At 46.5% G+C, this 25,387-nt stretch overlaps 1 protein-coding gene across 1 annotated transcript; it reads left to right on the top strand.

The window, feature by feature from the left end:
* Positions 1-28: 28 nt before the first annotated feature.
* TSPAN31 (tetraspanin 31) lies at positions 29-24,981 on the top strand. The gene is made up of 6 exons (XM_082206485.1): positions 29-262; positions 10,630-10,797; positions 16,739-16,819; positions 18,414-18,554; positions 20,290-20,403; positions 21,682-24,981. The coding sequence occupies exons 1-6, from the start codon at positions 200-202 to the stop codon at positions 21,754-21,756; spliced, it is 642 nt and encodes a 213-aa protein (XP_082062611.1). The 5' UTR covers positions 29-199; the 3' UTR covers positions 21,757-24,981.
* Positions 24,982-25,387: the final 406 nt, after the last annotated feature.

Below are 25,387 nucleotides of genomic sequence, written 5' to 3'. Positions count from 1 at the left end.
AGCCGGTCAGAAGCAGCAGCAGCGGCAGTAGTAGTAGCAGCTGCGCGCAGGCGCACTGGCGGCGGGCTGATATTTAAAGGGACCGCACCAGCAGCTGCTGCTGCCGCCGCCGCCACCCCCGGACAGGGAAGGAGGCGCCGGTCTTTGTTTTTTTCCGGCGGGGTGGGGGCCAGAGGCTTCGCTTCTCCCGCTCGAGAAGATGGTGTGCGGGGGGTTCGCCTGCTCGCGCAACGCGCTGTGCGCCCTGAACGTTGTTTACGTGGTGAGTGTGACAGGCGGGCGGCCCCTCCCTTGTCTCAGCAAGATGGGGGGGCGGTGTTTTGGGGGAGGGGGCCTGAGAAAGCGGGGGGGGAGGGGGCCTGGCCATGAAGGGGGTAGCTGTGGGCCCTTTCAGGATCACAGCAGGAAGTGTCTTCCTTCCTTTTTTTAAGAAAAAGGGGTGGGGGAGGGGTTGAGGGGGTGGGGTTTATGGGGGGAGGGGTTGAGCAGTGGGGGTGATTTGGGGGGGTCAGCTCCTCCCTCTCCCTGGGATAATAGGTGAGGGTGGAGCAAGGTGGCCTCCTCCTGCTTGGATAAAGGATGCCAGGCCCTTTCCCTCCCTCCTTCCCTGGTGGGGAGGATGTGATGTGGGGAGGGGTGAGGTGGGAAAAGGAAAGAACTGGGTTTTTAGGACAAAGCCCACGAGATCCGGTGGGGATGGAGAGGTGCGATGCCAGGCCAGTGCAGGAGAGGGGATTTGGCAATGGTACCCGCCTGGAGAAGACGGCAGAAGTTACAAAGTGCGGCTGCTATTGTTTAAAAAAGATGCTGCGCCTCCTGTTGTGTCAGCTGCGTGTTCCTCGCCCCACCTAGTTCTAAGAGGCTGTGAGGTGTGCAGTGGTATCTCGGGTTACAGACTCCGCTAACCCAGAAATCGTACCTCGGGTTAAGAACTTTGCTTCAGGATGAGAACAGAAACCGTGCTCCAGCGGCACGGCAGCAGCAGGAGGCCCCATTAGCTAAAGTGGTGCTTCAGGTTAAGGACAGTTTCAGGTTAAGAACGGACCTCCAGAACAAATTAAATACTTAACCCAAGCCTCATGAGAAGAGAAGACTCCCTGGAAAAGACCCTGATGTTGGGAAAGATGGAGGGCACAAGGAGAAGGGGACGACAGAGAATGAGATGGTTGGATGGTGTTCTTGAAGCTACCAGCATGAGTCTGATCAAACTGCGGGAGGCAGTGGAGGACAGAAGTGCCTGGCGTGCTCTGGTCCATGGGGTCACGAAGTGTCGGACACGACTAAACGACTAAACAACAACAACCACTGTACTTGTGTGCATTTCACCTGTGTTTCTTTGCTAGAACAGGTCAGAGTTTTCCTTCCGCGCTTCTCCATTGCATATGTGGAACATTGCTTCGGGCTGCTCCTCTGATTACTTGGAAACTGAGATAAATGAGCAGGGAATAGCTATTACCTAGTTTCTTGCTTGTGGATGTTGGCATTCCCTAGCATTGGCCTATAGGCCTCCTCACCAAAAAGTAATCTCTGCCATTTAACTAGGCCCCCAGTTAAACTGCAGCGAAGCTTTGATCATCTGAGGCTTTCACATACGAGCAATAACTTGAGCAAATGTAAAAGGCTGCTTTAATAGCAGTGCAGTATTTCATGCGCAGGAAGTATTAGATAATGGTGTTATGAGCAATGGATGTCTCAACTACTTGGTGGATGGTTGTTCAGAACCTAATATACCCCTGTTCTGCTAAGATGTGCAAAAGATTTAGGGTGAATAAAGCATGTCTGGGTGAATATAAGGGTGTTTGTTGGGGTGTGTGCTGCTGTGATAATGCTGGAATATTAGGTGGGAAAAAGAACAGAACTTTAAAAGACTCCTGAGTCTGATTAATTTACTAAGTTACGCTGCAATTCTAAACCTGTTGGGCATTAAGTTCCACCGGACACATTATCTGAGTAAATGTGCATAGGATTGCTCACTCAGGGAGGAAAGATCACTAAGAGTTAAGAGTAGGCCAGTCTGCACCAGGTAACCTGATTCCACATTTAACAGGCCAACCTGTAGGCACATGGAGTTTCCTATGCAGATGTCCCTGAACTCATATTTTTAAGCAAAGTATGTTTTTATTTTTGCCTTGAACACTTAGACCAGTGGTTTTTAACCAGTGTGCCGTGGCACCCTGGGGTGCCTTGAATGATGGTCAGGGAGGCCGCAGGCTACACTGATCTCCGTCCCTTTCCCCTTCCCTCCCTTCTCTGATGCCCTCTTGTGTCTCTGCCTCCCAAAGGCTTTTCACGGCTGTTTGTTGCAGCAGCCCTGGCTACAAGCTCCCCAGGCGAATGGTGCTTCTGGGGCTGGCCAGAGGGTGCTGGTTGCCAGGAGCTGAGATGGCCCCGGGATAAGCAAGCAAGCGGGCGAGTGAGCCCAGTCAGCCAGTTCACCAGCTCTTGCTGTTGAGAATAGAGTGTGGACAGACAAGTCCCAGGTGCCTGTGGGGCAGTGTGAGGAGGCATCTCTCTTTAGGGCATGGGGGGGGGGCAGATCAGAGACCAGGGGTAGCATCAGCGGCTGCCCAGAGGACTCCCAAGGAGATGGGAAGGGAGGGGAGAAGGCTGAGGGAACACTCCACAAGGGAGGTTGTTCGAGAAAGGGCGAGAGGCTGCCAGCTCTGCAGGCAGGGGGTGACATAACTGGGTTCCTGAGCCCCACAGGGGTGCCCTAGAAAGAATGTAATCGGTCAAGGGAGCCATGGACCCAAAAAGGATTAAAACCTCTGTCTTAGGCAGTAGAAAATCTCAGCTCGAAGATTCAAGTGTGTGTTGAATGTCTTGCAACCATTCCTTCTTTTCCATATAGTTTGTGGGATGGAATCTACCTGAAAGCAAGCATCCCTCTCCTCATGTTCTTCAACATGTTCTGGGGGGAGGTGGAAATGCTTCTACCAAGCTGCTAGTAAAGACAAAAGGATGAAGAAATGTTTGCTGATAGGACAATCTCTGGGAATTCCATGTTTTCTGGTCAGGTGAAACTGTAGACCAGCCATGCTTGCCTCTTTAGTGCGGGAATGCAGTTAAACAGATTGTTCAACGGTGTGTCCTTGCCACAACAATTTCTTGGCCCAAACCAAGAATGTTTGTTGTTGTTTAGTCGTTTAGTCGTGTCCGACTCTTCGTGACCCCATGGACCAGAGCACGCCAGGCACCCCTGTCTTCCATTGCCTCCCGCAGCTTGGTCAGACTCATGTTTGTAGCTTCGAGAACACTGTCCAGCCATCTCGTCCTCTGTCGTCCCCTTCTCCTTGTGCCCTCAATATTTCCCAACATCAGGGTCTTTTCCAGGGAGTCTTCTCTTCTCATGAGGTGGCCAAAGTACAGTGGTACCCCGCAAGACGAATGCCTCGCAAGACGGAAAACCCGCAAGACGAAAGGGTTTTCGGTTTTGGAGGCGCTTCGCAAGACGAATTTCCCTATGGGCTTGCATCGCAAGACGAAAGCCCATAGGGAAATGCTGGCGGTCGGGAGCAAAGACTTTCGCCCACAGCCGGCCTTCAGAAGAGGACCTCTTCTGAAGGCCGGCGGGGGGCAAAAGTCTTTGCTCCCCCCCCGCCTGCCTTCCCCCCCGCCTGCCTTCCCCCCCGCCTGCCCCGGGCGATCTTAAAATGCTGGCGGGCGGGAGCGAAGCGTTCGCTGCCGACCCCCAGCATTTTAAAATCTCCAAGGGACAGAAGAGAAGTCTCTGTCCCGGGGAGATTTTAAAATGCTGGGGGGCCGACCCCCAGCATTTTAAAATCTCCCCGTGTCCCGGGAAGGTTTTAAAATGCTGGGGGTCGGCAGCGCTTCGCTCCCGACCCCCAGCATTTTAAAATCTCCCCAGGACAGGGGGAGATTTTTTAATGCTGGGGGTCGGCAGCGCTTCGCTCCCGACCCCCAGCATTTTAAAACGCTGTTCCGAAGGGGGGGGCGGGAACACCTGCCCCAGCCGCCCCACTTCGGAACGCTGTTCCGAAGCGGGGAGGGGGGGCGGGGACACCTTCTGAAGGCGGGCAGAGGGCGAAAGTCTTTGTCCCCCCTGCCTGCCTTCCCAGGGGCTTTTAAATCGCCCCGGACAGCGGAGAAGTCCTCCGCTGTCCGGGGCGATTTTAAAATGCCGCCCGCCAGCATTTTAAGATCGCCCCAGACAGCGGAGAAGTCCTCCGCTGTCCCAGGGTTTTTTAAAATGCTGGGGGTGGGAAGAAAAGCCCTTGTTCCCCCCCCCCAGCCTTCAGAAGAGGTCCGGGGACAGACTGTCCCCGGACCTGCTCTGAAGGCGGTTTCCCTAGGAACGCATTTATTGATTTTCAATGCATTCCTATGGGAAACCGTGCATCGCAAGACGAAAAAACCGCAAGACGAAGAGACTTGCGGAACGAATTAATTTCGTCTTGCGAGGCACCACTGTATTGAAGTCTCAGCTTCAGGATCTGTCCTTCCAGTGAGCACTCAGGTCTGATTTCCTTAAGAATGGAGAGGTTTGATCTTCTTGCAGTCCATGGGACTCTCAAGAGTCTCCTCCAGCTCCATAATTCAAAAGCATCAATTCTTCGGCGATCAGCCTTCTTTATGGTCCAGCTCTCACTTCCATACATCACTACTGGGAAAACCATGGCTTTAACTATACCAAGAATGTTTAACGTGCATGAGATATCCAGATATGTTGATATCCAGGGCTGAGCATATTCAGTAGATCTGCAGTTCCGCAGAAAATGTCCAGCTTTTACAAGAAGCAAGTATTTGCCCCTTAATGGTTGCAGGGGCAAAATGTTTTTTTGCCTCCCCTCACCAGTCATTTCTCACACAAATCATGAGAGGATTACGTGGGCTGTATGTTGCACACTCCCTTCTCTCTTCTGTGTAACCCCTGCTCCCTGCTAAAAATGAATTGTCCTGATCTTGCTGGACGTTTGGAAGTCTTCTAAAAACTTGGAGTTAGGCCAAGCTATGCAAAATAAGCAGATAGCTGTAACATCATCTGATTTTGTATAATTTATCCAAGTCACAGAACATGAATTCTGCTATGGTGCAGAGGATATATATAGTCTTACAATTGCTTTTACTTTACCAACACTATTCCTGCCATTATGATGGACATCCTTTACAGTCTCCTGTAAATGTGATTGTTCCCTTTGAATCCAAGGTAATGGGGCTGTTCTCATGGACATAGTTACTGGTGGGGGCAAAGCATTCCTTTTGCTAGGCTGGGCAGATTTTGGCTTCCACCTCAACACCCTTTTCTTGATTAGGAGAATCGTAGAGTTGGAGGAGGACTTGAGGTCTTTAGTCTTTCTGCCCTCTGCTTTGTGGAGGAAATTGAGCTAGAGCCTCCTTGACAGATTATGGTCCAGCCTCTGCTTGAAAACACCCCACAACCACAACGAGAGCCCACCACTCCTCTTGGTAACTGGTTCCCTTGTGTAACTCCTCTTTACCATCGTTGTTTTTCCTAAGGCTCTGCTGAAATTTAACCTATAACGTCAGCCACCCGGAAAAGGAGAAAACAGGTCTTTGCTCACGTAGAACTGAAAGAGGACAATCTTTAAGTACCCGTAGAGCTCTGTCATGTCCTCAACTTCCCCACCTTTGGTTTTTCCACCTCTAAATTATTCAGTTACTTAAATCTTTCTTCATTTATTTTCTGCAACCATCTTCATTGCCCCCCCCTCTGCGTCTGTTCCAGTTTGTCTATATTCTTAAAGTGTGGCATCCAGAACGTGACACACAGCTCAAGATGAGTGTGAGGGCTGCAAGGAAGCCAACAAAAGTCACTCACTCTTACAAATAAAGATGACCAGAGCTGGCAGCTGAGGCGCACGGCAGCCTCTTAGTGGCTTGATTCTCGGTGAGGAGTGAGGATCTGATTTAGCCCTTTAACTCAGTGATGTCCTTGAGTGAACCAAGTAGAGAAAGCCATGCAACCAAAGATTCACTATAAAAATACCAGAACAAAAATACAAACGTCATTTCAAATAATATTTACATTTTATTGCATGTATATAAAGCTCTGGTAGGTCACCAGTTTACTGGAATGATTTATAAGGAGGAGTGGAGCAGCTGAACTGGAGAGTCATCAGCAGATGTTGCAAGTGATATTAAGTGCAGAAGTGGGATGTTCTTCATTGTCTCTGTATGAGGGCAAGCACCTAGCTTTACATGACTTGCTACAGCATGTCTGCCCATGCTCAATTCTGTGTCGGTAGACCTGGGGCAGCTTTGAACCATTTAAATCCAGTTAACATAATTAAAAGTTAACATCCTGGATGGGTCCATGGCCAGCAAGAAAATATTTGAGTGCTTTAGGTGAAATTGTTTTTGCCTTAGTCACTGTGTTGTAGTGTGATCTATTCTTCCACCTACTTTTATATAGGTGTTTAATGTATTCTGTGTTATCTGTAGAATATGGCAATAGCAGGGAAGGAGAGCATGGGTAGGGTTTGGGGTCAGGGCATTTGGTGGGCCACAGGGAGCTGGAAAGGCTCCTGGAACTTCTTCCCTGATCTCTTAGTAGATGCAGAACCAGTCTTGTAAGTCACATATTTCGGTTTCATCATCTGTTTCCTGCTGCAAGGATTAAGGAAGAAGGTTGAACCTGCAGAGCAATGTGGGGCAATGGGTGTGCGAGGATACAGGAGCAGTGACATCATGGGATTCCACCAGCTGATCAGGGGTTCCCAAAGTCTGGTCCGCAGACCATTACTTCATTCAGTTGGTCTGCTGCACATCTGTGGATTTGTGGCTGAAGACGGGAGACGGCAATCCATCGCACCAAATATTCATACTGATTTTTAATTGTGTTTCAATTTCGGCTTTTATTTCTTACATTGTATTTTATTGTACCACCGTTTGAATTCTGCGGAATACAACACATAAGAAATGGCAGGGCCAACTAGTATAATTAAAATCATACAGCATCTAGTAGAGTGCATTACCATTGCTACAGCTGGCAAATAAATAAATAAGCAGTCCACCTTCAGCAGTTTTTGAGTTGTTCATGGTAGGTTGGGAACCACAATATGAAATGCCTTCTAGTTTTTAGGTAATAATAATTTATTATTTGTACCCTGCCCATCTGGCTGGGTTTCCCCAGCCACTCTGGGCGGCTTCCAACAAAGATTAAAAATACATTAAAATGTCACACATTAAAAACTTCCTTGAACAGGGCTGCCTTCAGATGTCTTCTAAATGTCAGGTAGTTGTTTATCTCTTTGACATCTGATGGGAGGGCGGGTGCCACTATCGAGAAGGCCCTCTGCCTGGTTCCCTGTAGCTTTACTTCTCGCAGTGAGGGAACCGCCAGGAGGCCCTCGGAGCTGGACCCCAACATCCGGGCAGAACGATGGAGGTGGAGACACTCCTTCAGGTATACTGGGCCGAGGCCGTTTAGGGCTTTAAAGGACAATCATCAACACTTTGAATTGTGCTCGGAAACATACTGGGAGCCAATATAGGTCTTTCAAGACCGGTGTTATGTGGTCTCGGCGGCTGCCCCCAGTCACCAGTCTAGCTGCCGCATTCTGGATTAGTTGTAGTTTCTGGGTCACCTTCAAAGTGCATTGCAGTAGTCCAAGCGGGTGATACCTAGAGCATGCACCACTCTGGTGAGACAGTTTAGGGCAGAATGACATGTTTAATTGGCAAATGTGCTTCCGAGGAATGGCAGTTTAGTGACTGGGTATTTGATTGGGAAGGTGGGTGGTTTGATAGGCTGGGGTGTGCATGCGCACGCATGTGTGTTTGTGCTTGCACTCTTAACCATTTCCAGCCCACAAATGCTGTGTTTGAATTCCTACCCTTCAAGGGTGGAACAAGTGCCAGGATGGAGGTTGCAGGTCAAAAGTAGTAAGGGGAAGAAGAGTTACCATATTTTTCGCTCTATAAGACGCACCAGACCATAAGACGTACCTAGTTTTTGGAGGAGGAAAACAAGAAAAAAAATATTCTGAATCTCAGAAGCCAGAACAACAAGAGGGATTTCTGCGCAGCGAAAGCTTCACAGCCTGCATTCGCTCCATAAGACAGACACACATTTCCCCTTACTTTTTAGGAGGAAAAAAGTGAGTCTTATAGAGCAAAAAATACGGTAAGTACATCCACCTGTGAGCTGATCCTCCCTTGCAAATGCTGCCAGGTCTTTTATTTGCATTTATACGGCAAACATGGTTTCGAGGTCCCTGCATGTGTTGTGTAAAATGTAATTCTGTGTTCTAGAAGCTGCTAATGGGTGTTGAAATTTCTCAAGGGCAACCATGAGAGCTAGAAATATGTTTTAAAATAGAGCTAAATGCCTCTGATCAGGGTTCCATTATTAGCTCTCTAATCCCATATTCCATGCTATTACTGCTGTCGTTTCTTTTCATACAGGTTTTGAGATTTCCTCATGTAGTCATGACACGCAATACAGTCATTACACTTGCACAACCATAAAATAAAATAAAATAGCTTAAAACAGAACAATTGTGGAGCAGGGTGCATTACAGTTGACAACCATTTCATGCAGGGGTTCTGTTCCTGACCCCCACATGCATTGGAGGAGTGCGCATGAGCTTCCATTGCACCCTCCCCCCCCCCCACTTTACTTTTATTTTATTTTATTTTTTCTCAGTTCCCCTTGTTTGCTTATTTATTATTATTTTTAAATAGTAAATTTTATTAGTACTTTCCACACAACAACAAAAAATCAAAAAAATAACAATACACAAAACACAAAAACAAGCATATGAAAAACAAATCCAAATCTTACAAATTAATAATATAAACACTGAAAAGGAAAACAAACATTGGCTTCCACCAATCCCACAGCACCTCCTTTACCTCTCATTGTATCTTCCTCTTTTCCTTGTCATCTCTATCCTAGCATCTACATATAAATCCCTCTTTCTTATCCTTTCATTTCACAAGGTTATTCCAGACTCAGCCAGAATTCTGTCCTCCAACCTTGGCTTTTAAGGTATTGGTTTAGGCACTCCCATTCCTTTTTCAATTCACTTTTTGGTTCCCCATTACACCCTTTTAGTTTCATGCTTTTTGGGGTCACTTCCAGGTCCCGCAGTGTGTGCACGCACGCAACTGCGTATCATTTAGATGCACATTAATCAGTCGTTGCCTGTACTACCATTGCAGGCTGATTGCACAGCACGGTGTAGTACAGGACTAAACTTATTTTGCCTTCATCACCTCAATAGGTTATTTCATGTGGGCATGCACAATACTGGTTTATGCTGCAGAAGTTCTCTAACATATCAAATTTGTAAGAAGGTACTGGCAGTTTCGAGATAAAGATAACTTCAGTTGGGGACAGGGGCTGTTGAAAACTGATAGCCTTCCAGTCTTCTCAAAGTATAGCATGCACTCAGTTAACATGCGCACTATAATTTATTTGTGGGCTTGTGTAAATTCTAAATACAGTGGTACCTCGGGTTACATACGCTTCAGGTTACATACGCTTCAGGTTACAGACTCCGCTAACCCAGAAATAGTACCTCGGGTTAAGAACTTTGCTTCAGGGTGAGAACAGAAATCGTGCTACAGCGGTACAGCGGCAGTGGGAGGTCCCATTAGCTAAAGTGGTGCTTCAGGTTAAGAACAGTTTCAGGTTAAGAACGGACCTCTGGAATGAATTAAGTACTTAACCCAAGGTACCACTGCATGAGCTTAGGTCTCAGAACAGAAATGGGAAATGTTAATGGCTCTATCATGAAGGAAAGTACCTGGGGACTAAACAAGAAGCGGCAAATATGACAGGTGCAACAGTCAAGAGTTCTGATCCTGCTAGTAAATGGATGATCCATTTTTCAAATAGCCCCAAACATGTAGAGAAGAGGTTAGACTTTTTGTTGCCAGTGAGGGGAGAAAAAGAAAAAGGAAGAAGAGGTTCTTATTTGCAGGAGAATCTTGCAGAGTCCACAAAACACCTTGCAAATTTAAGTGAGTCGAGTTGGCTTCCTTTTGTTGGAAATGCTTTAAAATGGCCATTAAAAGCAAACAAACATATGGTGTGAGCAGTGATTTTCATGTTGCTGCCCAATAAATTTCTTGCGTTTTTCAAGGAAAGCCTTAGATAAGCCAAAATGAAATCAAGTCACAGATGATGCGAAGCCTGATCCAGCAACCTGCTGATTTAGAGGACTATGATTTTAAACAAGTATTCGTGCCTGTTGACTTCCATAGGATTAAACCTCTTTAAATCTGAAGCATGCATGTGGCTGATATGAAGAGGGCAACCAGAAAGAGTTGAAGATACGGTGGTACCTCTGGTTACGTACTTAATTCGTTCTGGAGGTCCGTTCTTAACCTGAAACTGTTCTTAACCTGAAGCACCACTTTAGCTAATGGGGCCTCCTCCTGCTGCTGTGCCACCACCGTGCAATTTCTGTTCTCATCCTGAAGCAAAGTTCTTAACCCGAGGTACTATTTCTGGGTTAGCGGAGTCTATAACCTGAAGCGTCTGTAACCTGAAGCGTATGTAACCCGAGGTACCACTGTACATATGAATGAACTAAGCCTCAAAGGAAAGAAGTGCTAGCGCTGCCATTCCCACCTGCCTTTTGTTCTATGCTTCCACCTCCTCCATTCTGACTCCCCTGAATTCTTCTTGCTTTCCAGCTGGTCGGGCTGCTCCTGATTGGCGTGGCTGCCTGGGGCAAAGCCTACGGCATTGTTTACAGTCTCCACATCATCGGAGGGGTCATTGCTGTGGGTTTCTTCCTGCTCCTGATCGCCATCGTGGGGCTCATTGGTGCTATCAACCACCACCAAGTCATGCTGTTCTTTGTATCCTTCCGTGCTGTTGCCAAGCGGGGACCATCACGTCCGCCCTGCCTTCCAGAAACCGGTACTTTATTTTCTTGCCCTGCAGACATGAAACTGGACATGCCCAGCTAAATTGCACCATTAGTAGAAGCAAAGAGCTCTGCCGGTCAAGAGAGGGTTAATGGTTTTATTCTGGTCTTCACTTGTGGGCTTTTATGGGGTGCGGGAGGGAAATGGAAGCACACATACTTCGCCTAAGATGTTTATAGGTTTTTCCTCTTTTTCTTTAGTCTTTGGAATATTGGGATTGCCAGAAAGGACACACACCTTTTTTGTGCAGCTGGCATTTGAGTTCACACTGAGGATCTGTTCTGCAGATTCTTGTTCTGTCTGTGGTGTTGTGTGGAGAGCCTTGCAATGTAATTCATTGATAAAAGGAGAAAAGCAACTTAGTGGAGGATAGTAGAGAGCCAGTGTGGTATAGTGGTTAAGAGCGATAGATTCGTAATCTGGGGAACTGGGTTCGCGTCTCCACTCCTCCACATGCAGCTGCTGGGTGACCTTGGTCTAGTCACACTTCTCTGAAGTCTCTCAGCCCCACTCACCTCACAGAGTGTTTTTGTGGGGGAGGAAGGGAAAGGAGAATGTTAGCCACTTTGAGACTCCTTCGGGCAGTGATAAAGTGGGATATGAAATCCAAACTCTTCTTCTTCTTCCTCCTCTCTTAAGGCAAGTGGGCTGGAATTTGATTACCACCTAATCCATCCCTCTGACTCAGTTAATTCTACCCCTGCATATTAAGACATATTCTGACATCAAGAATCACAAAACAGAGAAACCAGTAGGAGAACACTTCAATCTCCCAGGACATTCTATACAAGATCTCAAAGTAGCTGTTTTACTACAAAGGAATTTCAGGAATAGACTGGAAAGAGAAGCTGCTGAATTGCAACTCATTACCAAACTCAAAACCATGGAGAGACCTGGTCTGAACAGAGACATTGGATTCTTATCCCATTATACATGACTAAGCCATTTCTCACCTTCTCACCCCTTGCCTTTTCCTGTAAGACCTATTGCAGTCGTTAAGAGTCGTCAACAGGCTCATCTCAGCTATCTGCCAATCTCCCATTCCCACCACCCTTCTGTGTAATACCCCTCCCCACCTTCTCACTATATAGAAGGATCTGGCAACTTCTGTTTCAGTGTATCTGAAGAAGTGTGCATGCACATGAAAGCTCATACCAAGAACTTACTTACAGTAGTTGGTCTTTAAGGTGCTACTGGAAGGAATTTTTTTATTTTGACTATGGCAGACCAACACGGCTACCTATCTGTAACTCATCTTCTGCAGTTACTCCTGCTAATAAGTTCAAAGCATACAAAAAGGGAAGTGGGGAAAATAATGACCTGTGGGCTGTTTTTTCCTAGGGCTGCCATACGTCCGGAATTTCCTGGAAAATGCCAGGATTGGGCTGCCGAAAGTCGCATCCAGGCGGAACTTTCATCAGCCGGTTTAAATGTCCAGGGAAACCCAGAAGTATGCCAGGCCATTGTGGAAGTAGGTTTTTTGCCCAAGTTTCTCAAAAAAACTCAACAACTTGGGCAGAAAGAGAAAGGTCAGCAGCTTTTGTGTCCGGATTTCCACCTCCTGAAATATGGCAACCCTACTGTTTTCCTGCAGTACAGTACAATGTCCCGAGTTGCAGGAATACAGGTATCTGCCACAGGAAGCTTCAGTCAGTCACTGTGTTCCTTGTAAAAAACAAACAAGCAAACAATTACTTTACCATGTATGGCACCATAGCCGCCAACTCTAAGGGGCCCAGCTCTTTTGATTCCCTCTCCACCAATATTTTTTCCCAAAAACTTACTTCAGCATGTTTCAGATATGCAGAATGGCCCAGTGAACGACACAGATTTATCAAGTGGATGGGTTTGCCAGCGATGTGTGTTTTTGAAGAGACAGCTTAGTATGAAATCCCACTCTTCCCTACAAGGGACAGTGAGATTGTCTGGGCATCGTTTGCCTCTGCTTTTCAGTGCCTGGCATGGAACGATACGAGGAGATGTCCCAAATATCCACTGGTTCCAGTGGCTTCTAGTAAAATTTGATTTGGCAGGGATGGTTTGTGAAAAATAGCCTTCTTTGAAGTGGTGATGGATGCTTCGAATGTGGATGGGGAAAACCCTTATAATTAATAGGAAAGCACTTAAAAAGAGTTAAGCACTAAAATTACAAAACAATAAACTTTTAGGATGCTAAAAATAAAATAACAATGTTTCAGTGGACAAAAGGCCTATGTAGATCTTAAAGAAAAACAATAGCTTAAGGAAGATGTTCATTATTTTCATAGGGTGGCATTTTGCAGGGCTGCCTTTCTGTATTTGAAGTTTAGCTTCCTCTGCCCACTCTGATCCCAGTACTGGCCAAAACCATCCAAGGGCATGTCAGAAATGATGCACACAATAGTTGGTGATGAGTGGCATTCTGCCTTTTACAAAACTCTGGAAGGAGCATGACTTTCTTTCATATCAGATTTGGCAAACTTGTTGTCTTAACTTCTGCTGTTCAAAAAAATGGATACCATTTATCTAGAGAGGCTTATACATAATAAATTTTACTGCCACCTTCCACCTGTCAATACCAGACAGCATGGTTTCATGTCAGTATCACCTGTGTTCAGAGGGTTGCTGCACTCTTAGGTTGGTACTCGGCTAAGTTTTACTCAGTGTAAACCCACTGAAATTAACAAACACAAATAAGTCCTGAGTAAAGCTTCGTTAAGGAGGATTTTTTGCATGCCATTGGATTGTTCTGGAGCTTGCTGGAATCCACTAAGACAGGGGTCAGCAAACTTTTTCAGCAGGGGGCCGGTCCACTGTCTCTCAGACCTTGTGGTGGGCCGGACTATATTTTTTTTTTTGGGGGGGGGAATGAACAAATTCCTATGCCCCACAAATAACCCAGAGATGCATTTAAATAAAAGGACACATTCTACACATGTAAAAACATGCTGATTCCCGGACCGTCATTGATAACCCATAGTACATTGCTATGGTAACCCAGGTTTTGTGGGATTGTTACAACACACATGGCTGATGTATGGGTGATTAAATAAAAAAATCTGGCATGTGAGGGGAAAGGAAAGAAAGAAATGTAGTTTGCTAAGTTGTACTGGAAAAGCCCTTTTTTTCTGAAAAGAGCCGTAACCAAATGAAGACTAAGCTTCACCTAGTTTTCTGCTGACACAGTTAAATTTCCCAGAAATGAGCTTTGGGGTTTTTAGAGGGAGAGGGTGGTTGAGGGAAAAGGCAAATGACACTCAAAATGAAACCACAGAGCACCTCAAAGTTTCAGGTGCTGTTTGTCTTGAGGCTGCTGGCTGCTGTTTCAAGACCACAACATCTGAGAGAGGACTAAGAAGGGTGTGGCAAATCAGGGGTCTGGAGGGACACCATCCATTTACATTTATGGTAGTACTGTAGAATACATCTCTCCCCTCACCCAGCCTCCAAATTGAGGTCATTTCTGTTCTTGTGGATTTCTGAATGGAACGGCAGAGTTCATGAATGACAGGGTGTACACACAGGAGTGATCAGATCACCACTTTGTTTCCTCAGATGCCTGGGAAGTGCTGATGTAAGATTTCCTAGTAATTACTGTTAGGGAAAGGGACGTGGTTGTTGCTGTGGTCTAAGCCACAGAGCCTAGGACTTGCCGATCAGAAGGTCGGCAGTTTGAATCCCCGCGACGGGGTGAGCTCCCGTTGCTCAGTCCCTGCTCCTGCCAACCTAGCAGTTTGAAAGCATGTCAAAGTGCAAGTAGATAAATAGGTACCGCTCCAGCGGGAAGGTAAACAGCGTTTCCGTGTGCTGCTCTGGTTCGCCAGAAGCGGCTTAGTCATGCTGGCCACATGACCCGGAAGCTGTACGCCAGCTCCCTCGGCCAGTAAAGCAAGATGAGCGCTGCAACCCCAGAGTTGGCCACGACTGGACCTAATGGTCAGGGGTCCCTTTACCTTTACTTTACTGTTAGGGAACGTCTGGTATAACTTGTCCTGGTAGTTTCCATTAAGCAGCAGGAGAGAACTGCAAAGGCTCCTTCTGTCTGTGTGTTCCCGGATGTCTGGAAGCATATCTCTTACAGACGTATAAAATATCCCATTCTTGCATGGAGTTCCTCAGTGGTTTCCTATCGGGTTATTTATCAGGTCCACGCACTCTTCTAGCTTCTGCCACTTTGCAACGTCAAGCACTTCCATTCAGAGGACTCCTTCCGGCTAGTTTTTAGGAAGGGTGTGTGACCTCATTAGGGAAGGCTGTAAGAATAAGCCCAGTCAGGAGCTTAACACCTGTGGTTCCCTAAAGCAGAGTTCTATATCAAGGAGCATTCCAGAGAAAAACTTCTCCGCCTCGCCATGTGCTGAATGTGGAGGTGCCTGAGTCTGTACTAGTCCAGGCTTTGACATCCATGTTATTTGCTGAGATTCTACTCTGGCTAAGGGAAGTCCCACCACCGCTCTTCTAGCATTTTGTTTTTATTTAACCAATACTAGTTAAATATCTGACTGTCTGAGAACCTCTAAGCAGTTTAGCATGTAGTTAGAATAGGCGCCATAATATTGGCTGTAATAGATAAGTTGCCCAGATGTCAATGCACTTGCTTGCATCCTTTTACAAAGGGTGATCCTCTGTTTGTGTGAAGACAATGGGATTGCAGAATTCAGTGTTAAAGGTAAAAGTAAAGGGACCCCTGACCATTAGGTCTAGTCGTGGCCGACTCTGGGGTTGCGGCGCTCATCTCTCTCTATTTGCTGAGGGAGCCGGCGTACAGCTTCCGGGTCATGTGGCCAGCATGACTAAGCCGCTTCTGGCGAACCAGAGCAGCGCACAGAAACGCCGTTTTACCTTCCCGCCAGAGTGGTACCTATTTATCTACTTGCACCGAACAACGGGAGTTCAATGTAAGACCCCTCTTAAAAACATCTAAAGAAGGGTGGCTTTCAGAAGCTGCTGCTGCTGCTTCCTTCTGCACCAGAACTGTGTTGCCTCAAAATCTCCCTTTCTTGCAAATGTATGGCAGATATTATGTGCCTTTTAATCTGATCTTCCAAGGGCGTCAGTGCTGGAGGTGGGGAGTATTAAGAGATCAAGGAGATTTGGGTATTGAAAGTCTTAGAAGTAAATTTGGTTTTGAAGTCGCTGAAAGAGAATGCAGAACACCCTTCACAAATAAAGGATGGTATCTTGGGAACCAGCAGTAAACTTTTAAACCTGGAGTTAAGTTTACAACTTAAAGAAAAAATAAGGCATTTTTTCCCTATGTGTCCAAGATGTCTGCCAGAGGTGGGAAAAAACCCTATCTGAGAAAACTGCTTTGTATACCATGAAATGATAAGAGTCTAAAACACGGTGATCCAACTTTCCAGATCACGAGTACTGCATGAGTACATAGAATCTGCAGGCCACACACACACACTGAATTAAGTTTCAATACCTTGAATAAAATGTTTTAATGTTATTTAATATACAAATGTTTTAATGTTGTTTAATATACAATAATATATAAATAATAATAAACTTGAATAAAATGTTTTAATGTTATTTAATATACAATAATATATCAGTAAATATAATGCACAATAAATCGATTTAATATATTTAATTATTAAACAAAAGTAATAGATGTGTTCTCATCAACAATTTCATTACCCAAATAATATTTTTTTAAGGCTTTAAGGAGTTTTTTCTCGAATGTTACCAAGGGCCGCCAAAAAAAAGGCACCAGGGACTGCATGCTGGACCACCCTGGTCTAAAAAGACACATGACTGAATACATTTCAAATTGAAAACTGGAAGAAGTCAGAGGTGTTTTATCTGCAATTAACGCTGCATTGGTGTTTCCTTTTAGAATCTCTCAACTTTCTGAAGCGTTTCCTTAACGTCACTTTCTCATCAGTACATGATCATTTTAGGGCTAGTGTTTCTCTTCCAGTTTGGAGTCTCCTGTTCGTGTCTGGCACTCACAAGAAGTAAACAGGTAAGGGCACCTTCCTGCCTTGAAGTTCATTCAGGTTTGGAGGGAACTCGTGGAGTGTGTTTTTTAACCTGCAGCTCTGGTTGGGAGAGAAATATTGCTTGGGAGAAAAACGAAACGTGTGTGTGTGACGCGGCAGCTAAAAAAGCCAATGCAATTCTGGGCTGCATCAATAGGAGTATAGCATCTAGATCAAGGGAAGTAATAGTGCCACTGTATTCTGCTCTGGTCAGACCTCACCTGGAGTACTGTGTCCAGTTCTGGGCACCACAATTCAAGAAGGACACTGACAAACTGGAACGTGTCCAGAGGAGGGCAACCAAAATGGTCAAAGGCCTGGAAACGATGCCTTATGAGGAACGGCTAAGGGAGCTGGGCATGTTTAGCCTGGAGAAGAGGAGGTTAAGGGGTGATATGATAGCCATGTTCAAATATATAAAAGGATGTCACATAGAGGAGGGAGAAAGGTTGTTTTCTGCTGCTCCAGAGAAGCGGACACGGAGCAATGGATCCAAACTACAAGAAAGAAGATTCCACCTAAACATTAGGAAGAACTTCCTGACAGTAAGAGCTGTTTGACAGTGGAATTTGCTGCCAAGGAGTGTGGTGGAGTCTCCTACTTTGGAGGTCTTTAAGCAGAGGCTTGACAACCATATGTCAGGAGTGCTCTGATGGTGTTTCCTGCTTGGCAGGGGGTTGGACTTGATGGCCCTTGTGGTCTCTTCCAACTCTATGATCCTATGAAAAGGTAAATCTTCGTTTGCACATCACTACTTCCGGCTCAGTTGCACACCCTTCTCTCCAGCGCATCCCATCCAGATCTTAAGCACATCAGTGTGTTCCTTTTATTAATTGGGGATGCAGGACAGAAGAATAGGCTCAACCTCCTCTCCCTATAGCACCTCTACGGTTCTGAGCACACAAAAGTGGCAGGCTAGTGACAATGTGGAGTAGCCTGCTGGAGACTGGTGAAAGAGGGACAGGTTGCTTCTGCCCTTTCCCAGCAGCCTGTTGCAATCCCTTCCTCTGTTCTTCCTCTGGCAGCCTACAGTCGTGCCTTGGAAGTCGGACGGAATCCGTTCTGAGAGTCCGTCCGACTTCTAAAACGTTTGAAAACCAAATTGCAGCTTCGGATTGGCTGCAGGAAGCTCCTGCAGCCAATCGGAAGCTGCGGAAGCACCATTGGACGTTCCGGTTCCAAAAGAACATTCGCAAACTGGAACAATCACTTCCGGGTGTGCGGCATTCGGGAGCCTAAACATCTGAGTTCCAGGGCGTTTGGGATCCAAGGTACGACTGTATTTGGTTTCTGTGCTGGGAAAGGGGAGGGCCTCTTCCACAAGACTTCTCACTCACCCACACGCAATTCCTTCTTGGCCATGGGTACCAGGCCACTACTTAAATAGCAAGGTTGCTTTAGTAATTGATTTTGGGGGTGCTTTTATTCTAATTTAACCATTTACCATGAATTAAACTTGCCACCACCGCTGCACAAAATTCCCTGTCCTCGTTCCTGCTATTCGTTATGAATTGAGAGGGGATTGTATTTCAAGTAACACGGAATGTCTTCCCTCGCTATTTTTTACTTTCCTCTCAGGAAAGTCTCCTGAACGGTGCCTGGGAGATGAGCAACAACACCAAGAAGTCACTGGAAAAGAGCTTTAACTGCTGCGGGCTATTCAACAACTCTCTCGAAGCTAGCAAGAAATTCAAGGCTGATGTTGAAATGTGCAAAGCGGTAAGTTCACTTCACCTTGAACCCTTGGTGTCTCAGGTGACAGAGAAAGATCTCCATCCATCACTAAGTTACTGGGGATAACGGATCTCAAATTAAAAAGGCTTAGTCAAAGGTCTGCTGCTTGTAGGTGGCTGGGTGATTGTCACTATACATTGTGAAAAACAGGCTGTCAATGAATATATTTAATTAATGTATCTACTTGAATATATAATGTACCGTATTTTTCGCACCTAGTTTTTTTTTGGGGGGGGGAATAAAGGGGAAAAAATTATTCCCCCCCCCCAGGCTGCCCCTGACCCCAGAACAGGCTGCTATCCGCAAGCCTAGGGAGCCCGGTGGGAACTCCCGTGGGCTCCCAAGGCTTGCGGAGAGCTTCCTGAAGCCTGCATTCGCCCCATAGGACGCACACACATTTCCCCTTCATTTTTGGAGGGGAAAAAGTGCGTCTTATAGGGCGAAAAGTAAGGTATATACAATGAATATACTTAAATAGTGAAAACATATTGCTATGATTGTGGTTGTTTAATTAAAGTTGGAAGTCATAGGCAATGATACAACCAAATTTGTGACTTGACCTAGCAGACCAGACCATTGATTGGGTTCTAAAAAACCATTGAGGTTTGTATGCACTGATAGTTGGCAATACCTAATGCCTACGCTGATGGAGCAATCCGCGTAGTGCTGTGTAGGATTTCTCCCAATGTACGGAAGCAGTAGAGAACTGTGCTAAAACACAAGCCATTTTAAAATAAACGAAACAGCAGTATAAATCCCGACAGCTAAAAAAAATAAATTATACAGTACATCTCTTTTTACTGGAGTCTCGTTTTTCCTCTTCTGCTGCTGTTGTCGTCAGAGGCCTACTTTCCCTTTAGAAACCTTTTCTGTTCTTTCTACCTTCTTCCGTTCAGGGCACTTAACCAATTCCTAAATTACCAGACCATCCGCAACTGTGTATTTCCTCCCATTGTCGTTTTGATCCGTATGGCTGGCCATTTAAGACTGAACAGTGATCAAATCCAGTTTTTTGCCTCTTCTTCCCCAAAGTGGCTTATTAGTCCTCTTTTTAACACTAGCCGTCTTTCTGTTCCTTTTGTCTAACATGCCTTGGGGTATTTGCCCTGCCCTGCCCCTTTCTCTTTTCTGTTATTTTCCAATTGCAGGGTTGTTTCTTTGCTTTTTCAAACTTATAAAATGGGCTTTGCCTAGGGATCCCCAGCTCTTTACAGAATATTTTTGCTAATAAACTTACTGTCTCATACCGGATGAGCCAGACTTCTTCTGTCTGGAAGAGCCAGTGTGGTGTAGTGGTTAAGAGCGGTAGATTTGTAATCTGGTGAACTGGGTTCGCTTCCCTGCTCCTCCACATGCAGCTGCTGGGTGACCTTGGGCCAGTCACACTTCTCTGAAGTCTCTCAGCCCCACTCACCTCACAGAGTGTTTGTTGTGGGGGAGGAAGGGAAAAGGAGATTGTTAGCTGCTTTGAGACTCCTTCGGGTAGTGATAAAGCGGGATATCAAATCCAAACTCTTCTTCTTCTTCTGTTTCACAATTGCCTAGATAGAACATGACATTTCAGGAGAAGACTGGCAAGCTGTATTTTCAGAGATGTTTGTCCATCGTTACTGATCTTTCCCCCCTACATAGTGTAGAAATTGTGAGCATCTCCCTGCAAGTGATAACCAGAGTCACAGTGCTTTTCTTTCTTTCTTTTTTTTACCCTCCCACCCTGCAGCCATGCACAAAATCAAAAACTGGGTGCATCAGTTGTGGTGAGGTGATGATGGAACATGCGGGCGAGGCCTTGAAAATCCTTGGTGGAGTTGGACTCTTCTTCAGTTTCACAGAGGTAACTCTGTCTATTAGGCTGAATGGGGGGGGGGGGACAGGAGAATATTCTTTGTACATCATTGGTAGCTTTGCCTCCTCCGCAAAGCTAAAGGGCTCTTCCTGTACAGCTGAGAAGCAGAATCTCAACAGCTGCAGACTGTGCTGGTATGAATGGTAATGCTGTAAAAAATCTTACCAGTTTGAATTTCTGCCTGATAATTCAGATATTTAATAAAGGAAACTAGATGCACTGGGGAAAGAGGGCAGCTATTAGGCTAGATGGATGGTTACATCGGGACATGGGTGGTGCTGTGGGTTAAACCACAGAGCCTAGGACTTGCCGATCAGAAGGTCGGCGGTTCAAATCCCCACGACGGGGTGAGCTCCCGTTGCTCGGTCCCTGCTCCTGCCAACCTAGCAGTTCGAAAACATGTCAAAGTGCAAGTAGATAAATAGGTACCACTCTGGCGGGAAGGTAAACAGCGTTTCCATGTGCTGCTTTGGCTTGCCAGAAGCAGCTTAGTCATGCTGGCCACATGACCCGGAAGCTGTCTGTGGACAAACGCCAGCTCCCTCGGCCAATAAAGCGAGATGAGCGCTGCAACCCCAGAGTCGGCCACGACTGGACCTAATGGTCAGGGGACCCTTTACCTTTTAAACTTGTCAATAAGACCTCAGTAGGGAAAGGGCTGCAGCTCAGTGGTGGATGCAGGTGGTCATAGGTGCAATTCCAGGTATCTGGGCTGGGAGAACCTCTGTCTGAAACCTGGGAGAACTGCTGTCAGTCATTTTGGATGATACTGAGCTAGATTTGCCTTGGTATAAGGCCGCTATGATCCCGCCAACCAGCAGTTCGAAAGCACATCAAAGTGCAAGTAGATAAATAGGTACCACTCCGGCGGGAAGGTAAATGGCGTTTCTGTACACTGCTCTGGTTCGCCAGAAGCAGCTTAGTCATGCTGGCCACATGACCCAGAAGCTGTACGCCGGCTCCCTCGGCCAATAAAGCGAGATGAGCGCCGCAACCCCAGAGTCGGCCACGACTGGACCTAATGGTCAGGGGTCCCTTTATCTTTACCTTTACCATTTATGGTTGCTTCACCTTCTCTTGACATCGCATCAAGGTGATTCTGCATCTTCCCTATTTGGAGAATTCAGTTTGGATTGCATCTCTGATGTGACCTACATCATCACGATAGTTAATACTCCATAAGTAACATATTGAACAAGGTGATTTAGGGTGTGATTTTTCAAGTAAGTCCCATAACTAGATCCTTCCCCCCTTTTTCTCTTCCAGATCCTTGGAGTGTGGCTTGCCATGCGCTACAGAAACCAGAAAGACCCCAGAGCCAACCCCAGTGCCTTTTTATAGACCATCACATTCCCCCATCTTCTCTCCATCACCTTCCCCAACCAACCATGTGTTTTCCTTTTAATTAGTTGCACGTCCCTTATTCAAGAGATCCTTTTTCATCACACAAGAAGAAAAGCAATCCTTGAAGCAGCTGTGAGGGAGCTGGGGTTTTTGCCATTCTGCCAAACTGCTGATTGGATGAAATAGCAGAGCAAAGGTTCCATCCTTGACATGAAGCCTTTGGCAGGTGGCAAAGGCGACTCTGCCTTTTTGGAAGAAAAATATGGAGTTATCCCTTTGCAGAGTCACTTATCTAATTGCAGCTCATAGCTACAATCACTTCTGTGTTTTTCAAACTTGTACTTTGGGTCATTGTCTTTAGTGGGGGGCTTTGTTTTTAAGGCACGGGTTGAGGGGAACCTGTGGCCCTCCCAGATGTTGCTGGACTCCATTTTCCATCACACTTGGTTTTGCTGTGGTCTCACTTGGGCTGAGGGCAGTAGACATGAGAAGCAAATGCAGCGATTCCATAAGGGAAGTTTTTAGATTTCAGCTGAACTATATGGGTGGGTCTTTTTATTATTATTATTATTAAGAAGTCGTGGGTTGTTTTTTTTCATCCATAATTTGAATTTTGCCTGACTTAATCATAAGTGCAGGTTCCCTCCTTCCGAAGGGAAAGCAGGGGCCTGTGTAAAGCTTTCAAAGAACTGGATCACCCATAATGTAACTGAAGTTTGCATCTAGCGTGCACATTTTTAAGCTGGCTTGAAAGTGGTTTTTCTGATGACTTGTTCTAAAGGAGCAGAGGACCAGAATCTCATCAGTCTACTGAGTCTCAGATTCCTAGTCCCTTTGCAGTTCTCCTATCCCTTTCATTCCTTGACTGGGGAAAATAGGCTTGAAGCTGCTCGCAGAATAGATAAGCTCTATTGCTCCTAGAATATTAAGCGCTGTTCAGGCTCTTCTCCCCTAAATCGATCCAGTAAGGATGTACAAGGGAATGCATAGCTAGCTCCAGGGGCATGTTTTGAACCCTAGCCCAGTTCATGTCCCTGCAGATACTTCCAGTCTTGGTCTACTGTCATTTAGCTATAGATGGGCAGCAAGGAGAAATGGAACCACAATTCCACTGAGCACCGAAATGCTGTAAATTTGTACTAAGCTCCTCCTGTGCTGGTGCTTTCAACTGGCAGCCTAAGGGAAAAAACTGCTAAGCTGTGGGTGCTTCTTCTATCAATTTCTCCCTGAAAACTCACCTTGGCTGTTTTAGAAGAGGTTACTTGGACTTCAGTAGGGTGTCACCAATTTCTTCTCCAAGAATAATGCATATTCGTTATTGGAGCTCTTAGCTGCCTACAACGGACTCCTTTTGAAACCCAACATTACACCTCTTTATCCCCTGTAACCTTGGAGAACACCCACATTGGACTCCTTCCAGAGTAGCGGCTGGGCGGCGACGATGGCAGAACAAAGGATCCGGCAACAGGACCGTTCAGCATCTTGACAGGCTCAACAAGGGTAGATGTGACCTACTGCCGTAAGGGGCTGGGGGGGGGGGGGAGTTACAACGGTGGAGACAATGACACCCAGAGCGGGACATGAGGGGGACATTACTGTTGCAGCAAGAATGCTCCCTTTCCCCACAAACCAAGCCTCTTAGGTTAGCAAGGACTCTCCCATAAGGGGGAAGGTGGGTGTGCCTTCAGGTGGGAAGCAAAAGTCTGTTCCCTTAACCCTCAGCACAAATGGGCACACACCCGCTGTCCCTGGCACTTGGCAGAGTGGAGAAATGGAGACGTTGGAAAGCTAGGTTAAGAGGGAGGTGGGTTGCGCAGAAAAGCATGCATGGATAGCATTAAGCATGGGCCAGCTCAGGGCCTGTGGCTCACCAACTGCTGTTGGACTCCATCTCCTCTCTGCCCCTATCAACAGTGTCAGGGGTGATAGGAGATGTAGTTCAGCACCACCTAGATCAGCCTTTCTCAACCTGTGGGTCCTCAGATCTTGTTAAACTACAACTCCCATCACCCCTAGCTAGCAAGGCCAGAGCTCAGGGATGATGGGAGTTGTAGTCCAACAACATCTGGGGACCCACAGATGAAGAACCACTGATCTAGAGGGACAGACGTTCCTCAGCCCTGGCTCAATGTGAATGAGCAAACAAGGGATTTCAGAGTGAAGACACTGGCTGCAGCGCTCCTCCCTCCTGTGGTGCTAGCCAACGCTAAACTATGGTTTGACTGCCACCACCAAACCCATTCTCTCTGCCTCCCCCTCCCACAAACACACGTTAAACAAAACAAATCTTGGTTAAAAGCTTGTGGTTCACGTACAATGAAAGCTGAGCCAAACCATGGCATAGCCCTGGAGAACATGGCAACTGCCATATTTTCTCCAGGACCCCACTCGTTCACACTAAGCCATGGTTAGACACACAAAAACCAGATTTTATACTACACCAGTGACTGCTCTAATGGGCACCATGCTATTAATTTGGGAGGGGGGGGAGACACCTTTTTGCAAACATGCACCAAAGTATGAGGCAGGTTGGATAAGGGGGCAGCTTCAGCAGAAACAGTTGAGCCAAGGTGTGTACTGATCAGGTGTAAAACTGCAGCAGGCAGTATGACCATGTACAACTAGTTACTGGCTTGAGCTTGGCCTAGCAAGGGCTAACCATATTTAAAAGATAGAGATGGTATTGCTCTGTACTACCCTAGAGTAAGCCAGAAAGAGGACTTAACTCTATTAAGCAAAGCTTGTTGGCACCACTCTTTTGAGCTAAACTGCTAGGGTGGGAGACACAAGGCAAAGCTGAACAGCAGCAGCAGGGGCTGATCAGAACAAGCTAAAATGCACTTTATTTAGGGTATAGAGCACATAAACGTTGCTGTGACTCCCAGCCAGGTTAGTATTGCGAGCAGGTCTGTCATCCTATTTGCTTTAGAGGGAAGACTAAACAATATGCCTGCTCAACCACCCCAAGGTAGGCATCCTCGCTGGCTGCTTCCAGGGCCCTGGGAGACTTCATTCAGCGCTGCCTAGTTGCCCTGAACTTTTGGTAGTGGGGGGAAGAAGAGTGGCACAGGCTTAATGTGTGAGGGGAAAAGACGCAATGCTCAGAAGTTCACATCACCAGATGGCTTTGTTAAAATCAATATACTTCTACCATCATGTACACTCTGACTGCTGCCGTTGTAGATTGGAGTTACTATTTGAATAAAGTACATTTCTCTCAAACCCAGGCCTTGTGAGTCTCGGGGAGGAGGGTCGTAGAGAGCACACTTTAAAAAATATGGTAAGGTAAAGGTAGCCCTGCCCGTACGGGCCAGTCTTGCCAGACTCTAGGGTTGTGCGCTCATCTCACTCTAGAGGCCGGGAGCCAGCGCTGTCCACAGACACTTCCGGGTCACGTGGCGAGCGTGACAGCACACGAAAACGCCGTTTACCTTCCCGCTAGTAAGCGGTCCCTATTTATCTACTTGCACCCGGGGGTGCTTTCGAACTGCTAGGTTGGCAGGCGCTGGGACCGAGCAACGGGAGCGCACCCCGCTGCGGGGATTCGAACTGCCGACCATACGATCGGCAAGTCCTAGGCGCTGAGGTTTTGCCCACAGCGCCACCCGCGTCCCTAAAAAATATGGTA

This window comes from Podarcis vaucheri (genome assembly GCF_965113315.1).
Source record: "Podarcis vaucheri genome assembly, chromosome: 2".
In the NCBI taxonomy this organism is placed as follows: Eukaryota; Metazoa; Chordata; class Lepidosauria; order Squamata; family Lacertidae; genus Podarcis; species Podarcis vaucheri.
The sequence above is the reverse complement of the archived record's forward strand: the minus strand, read 5'-3'. Positions and strand labels throughout refer to the sequence as shown.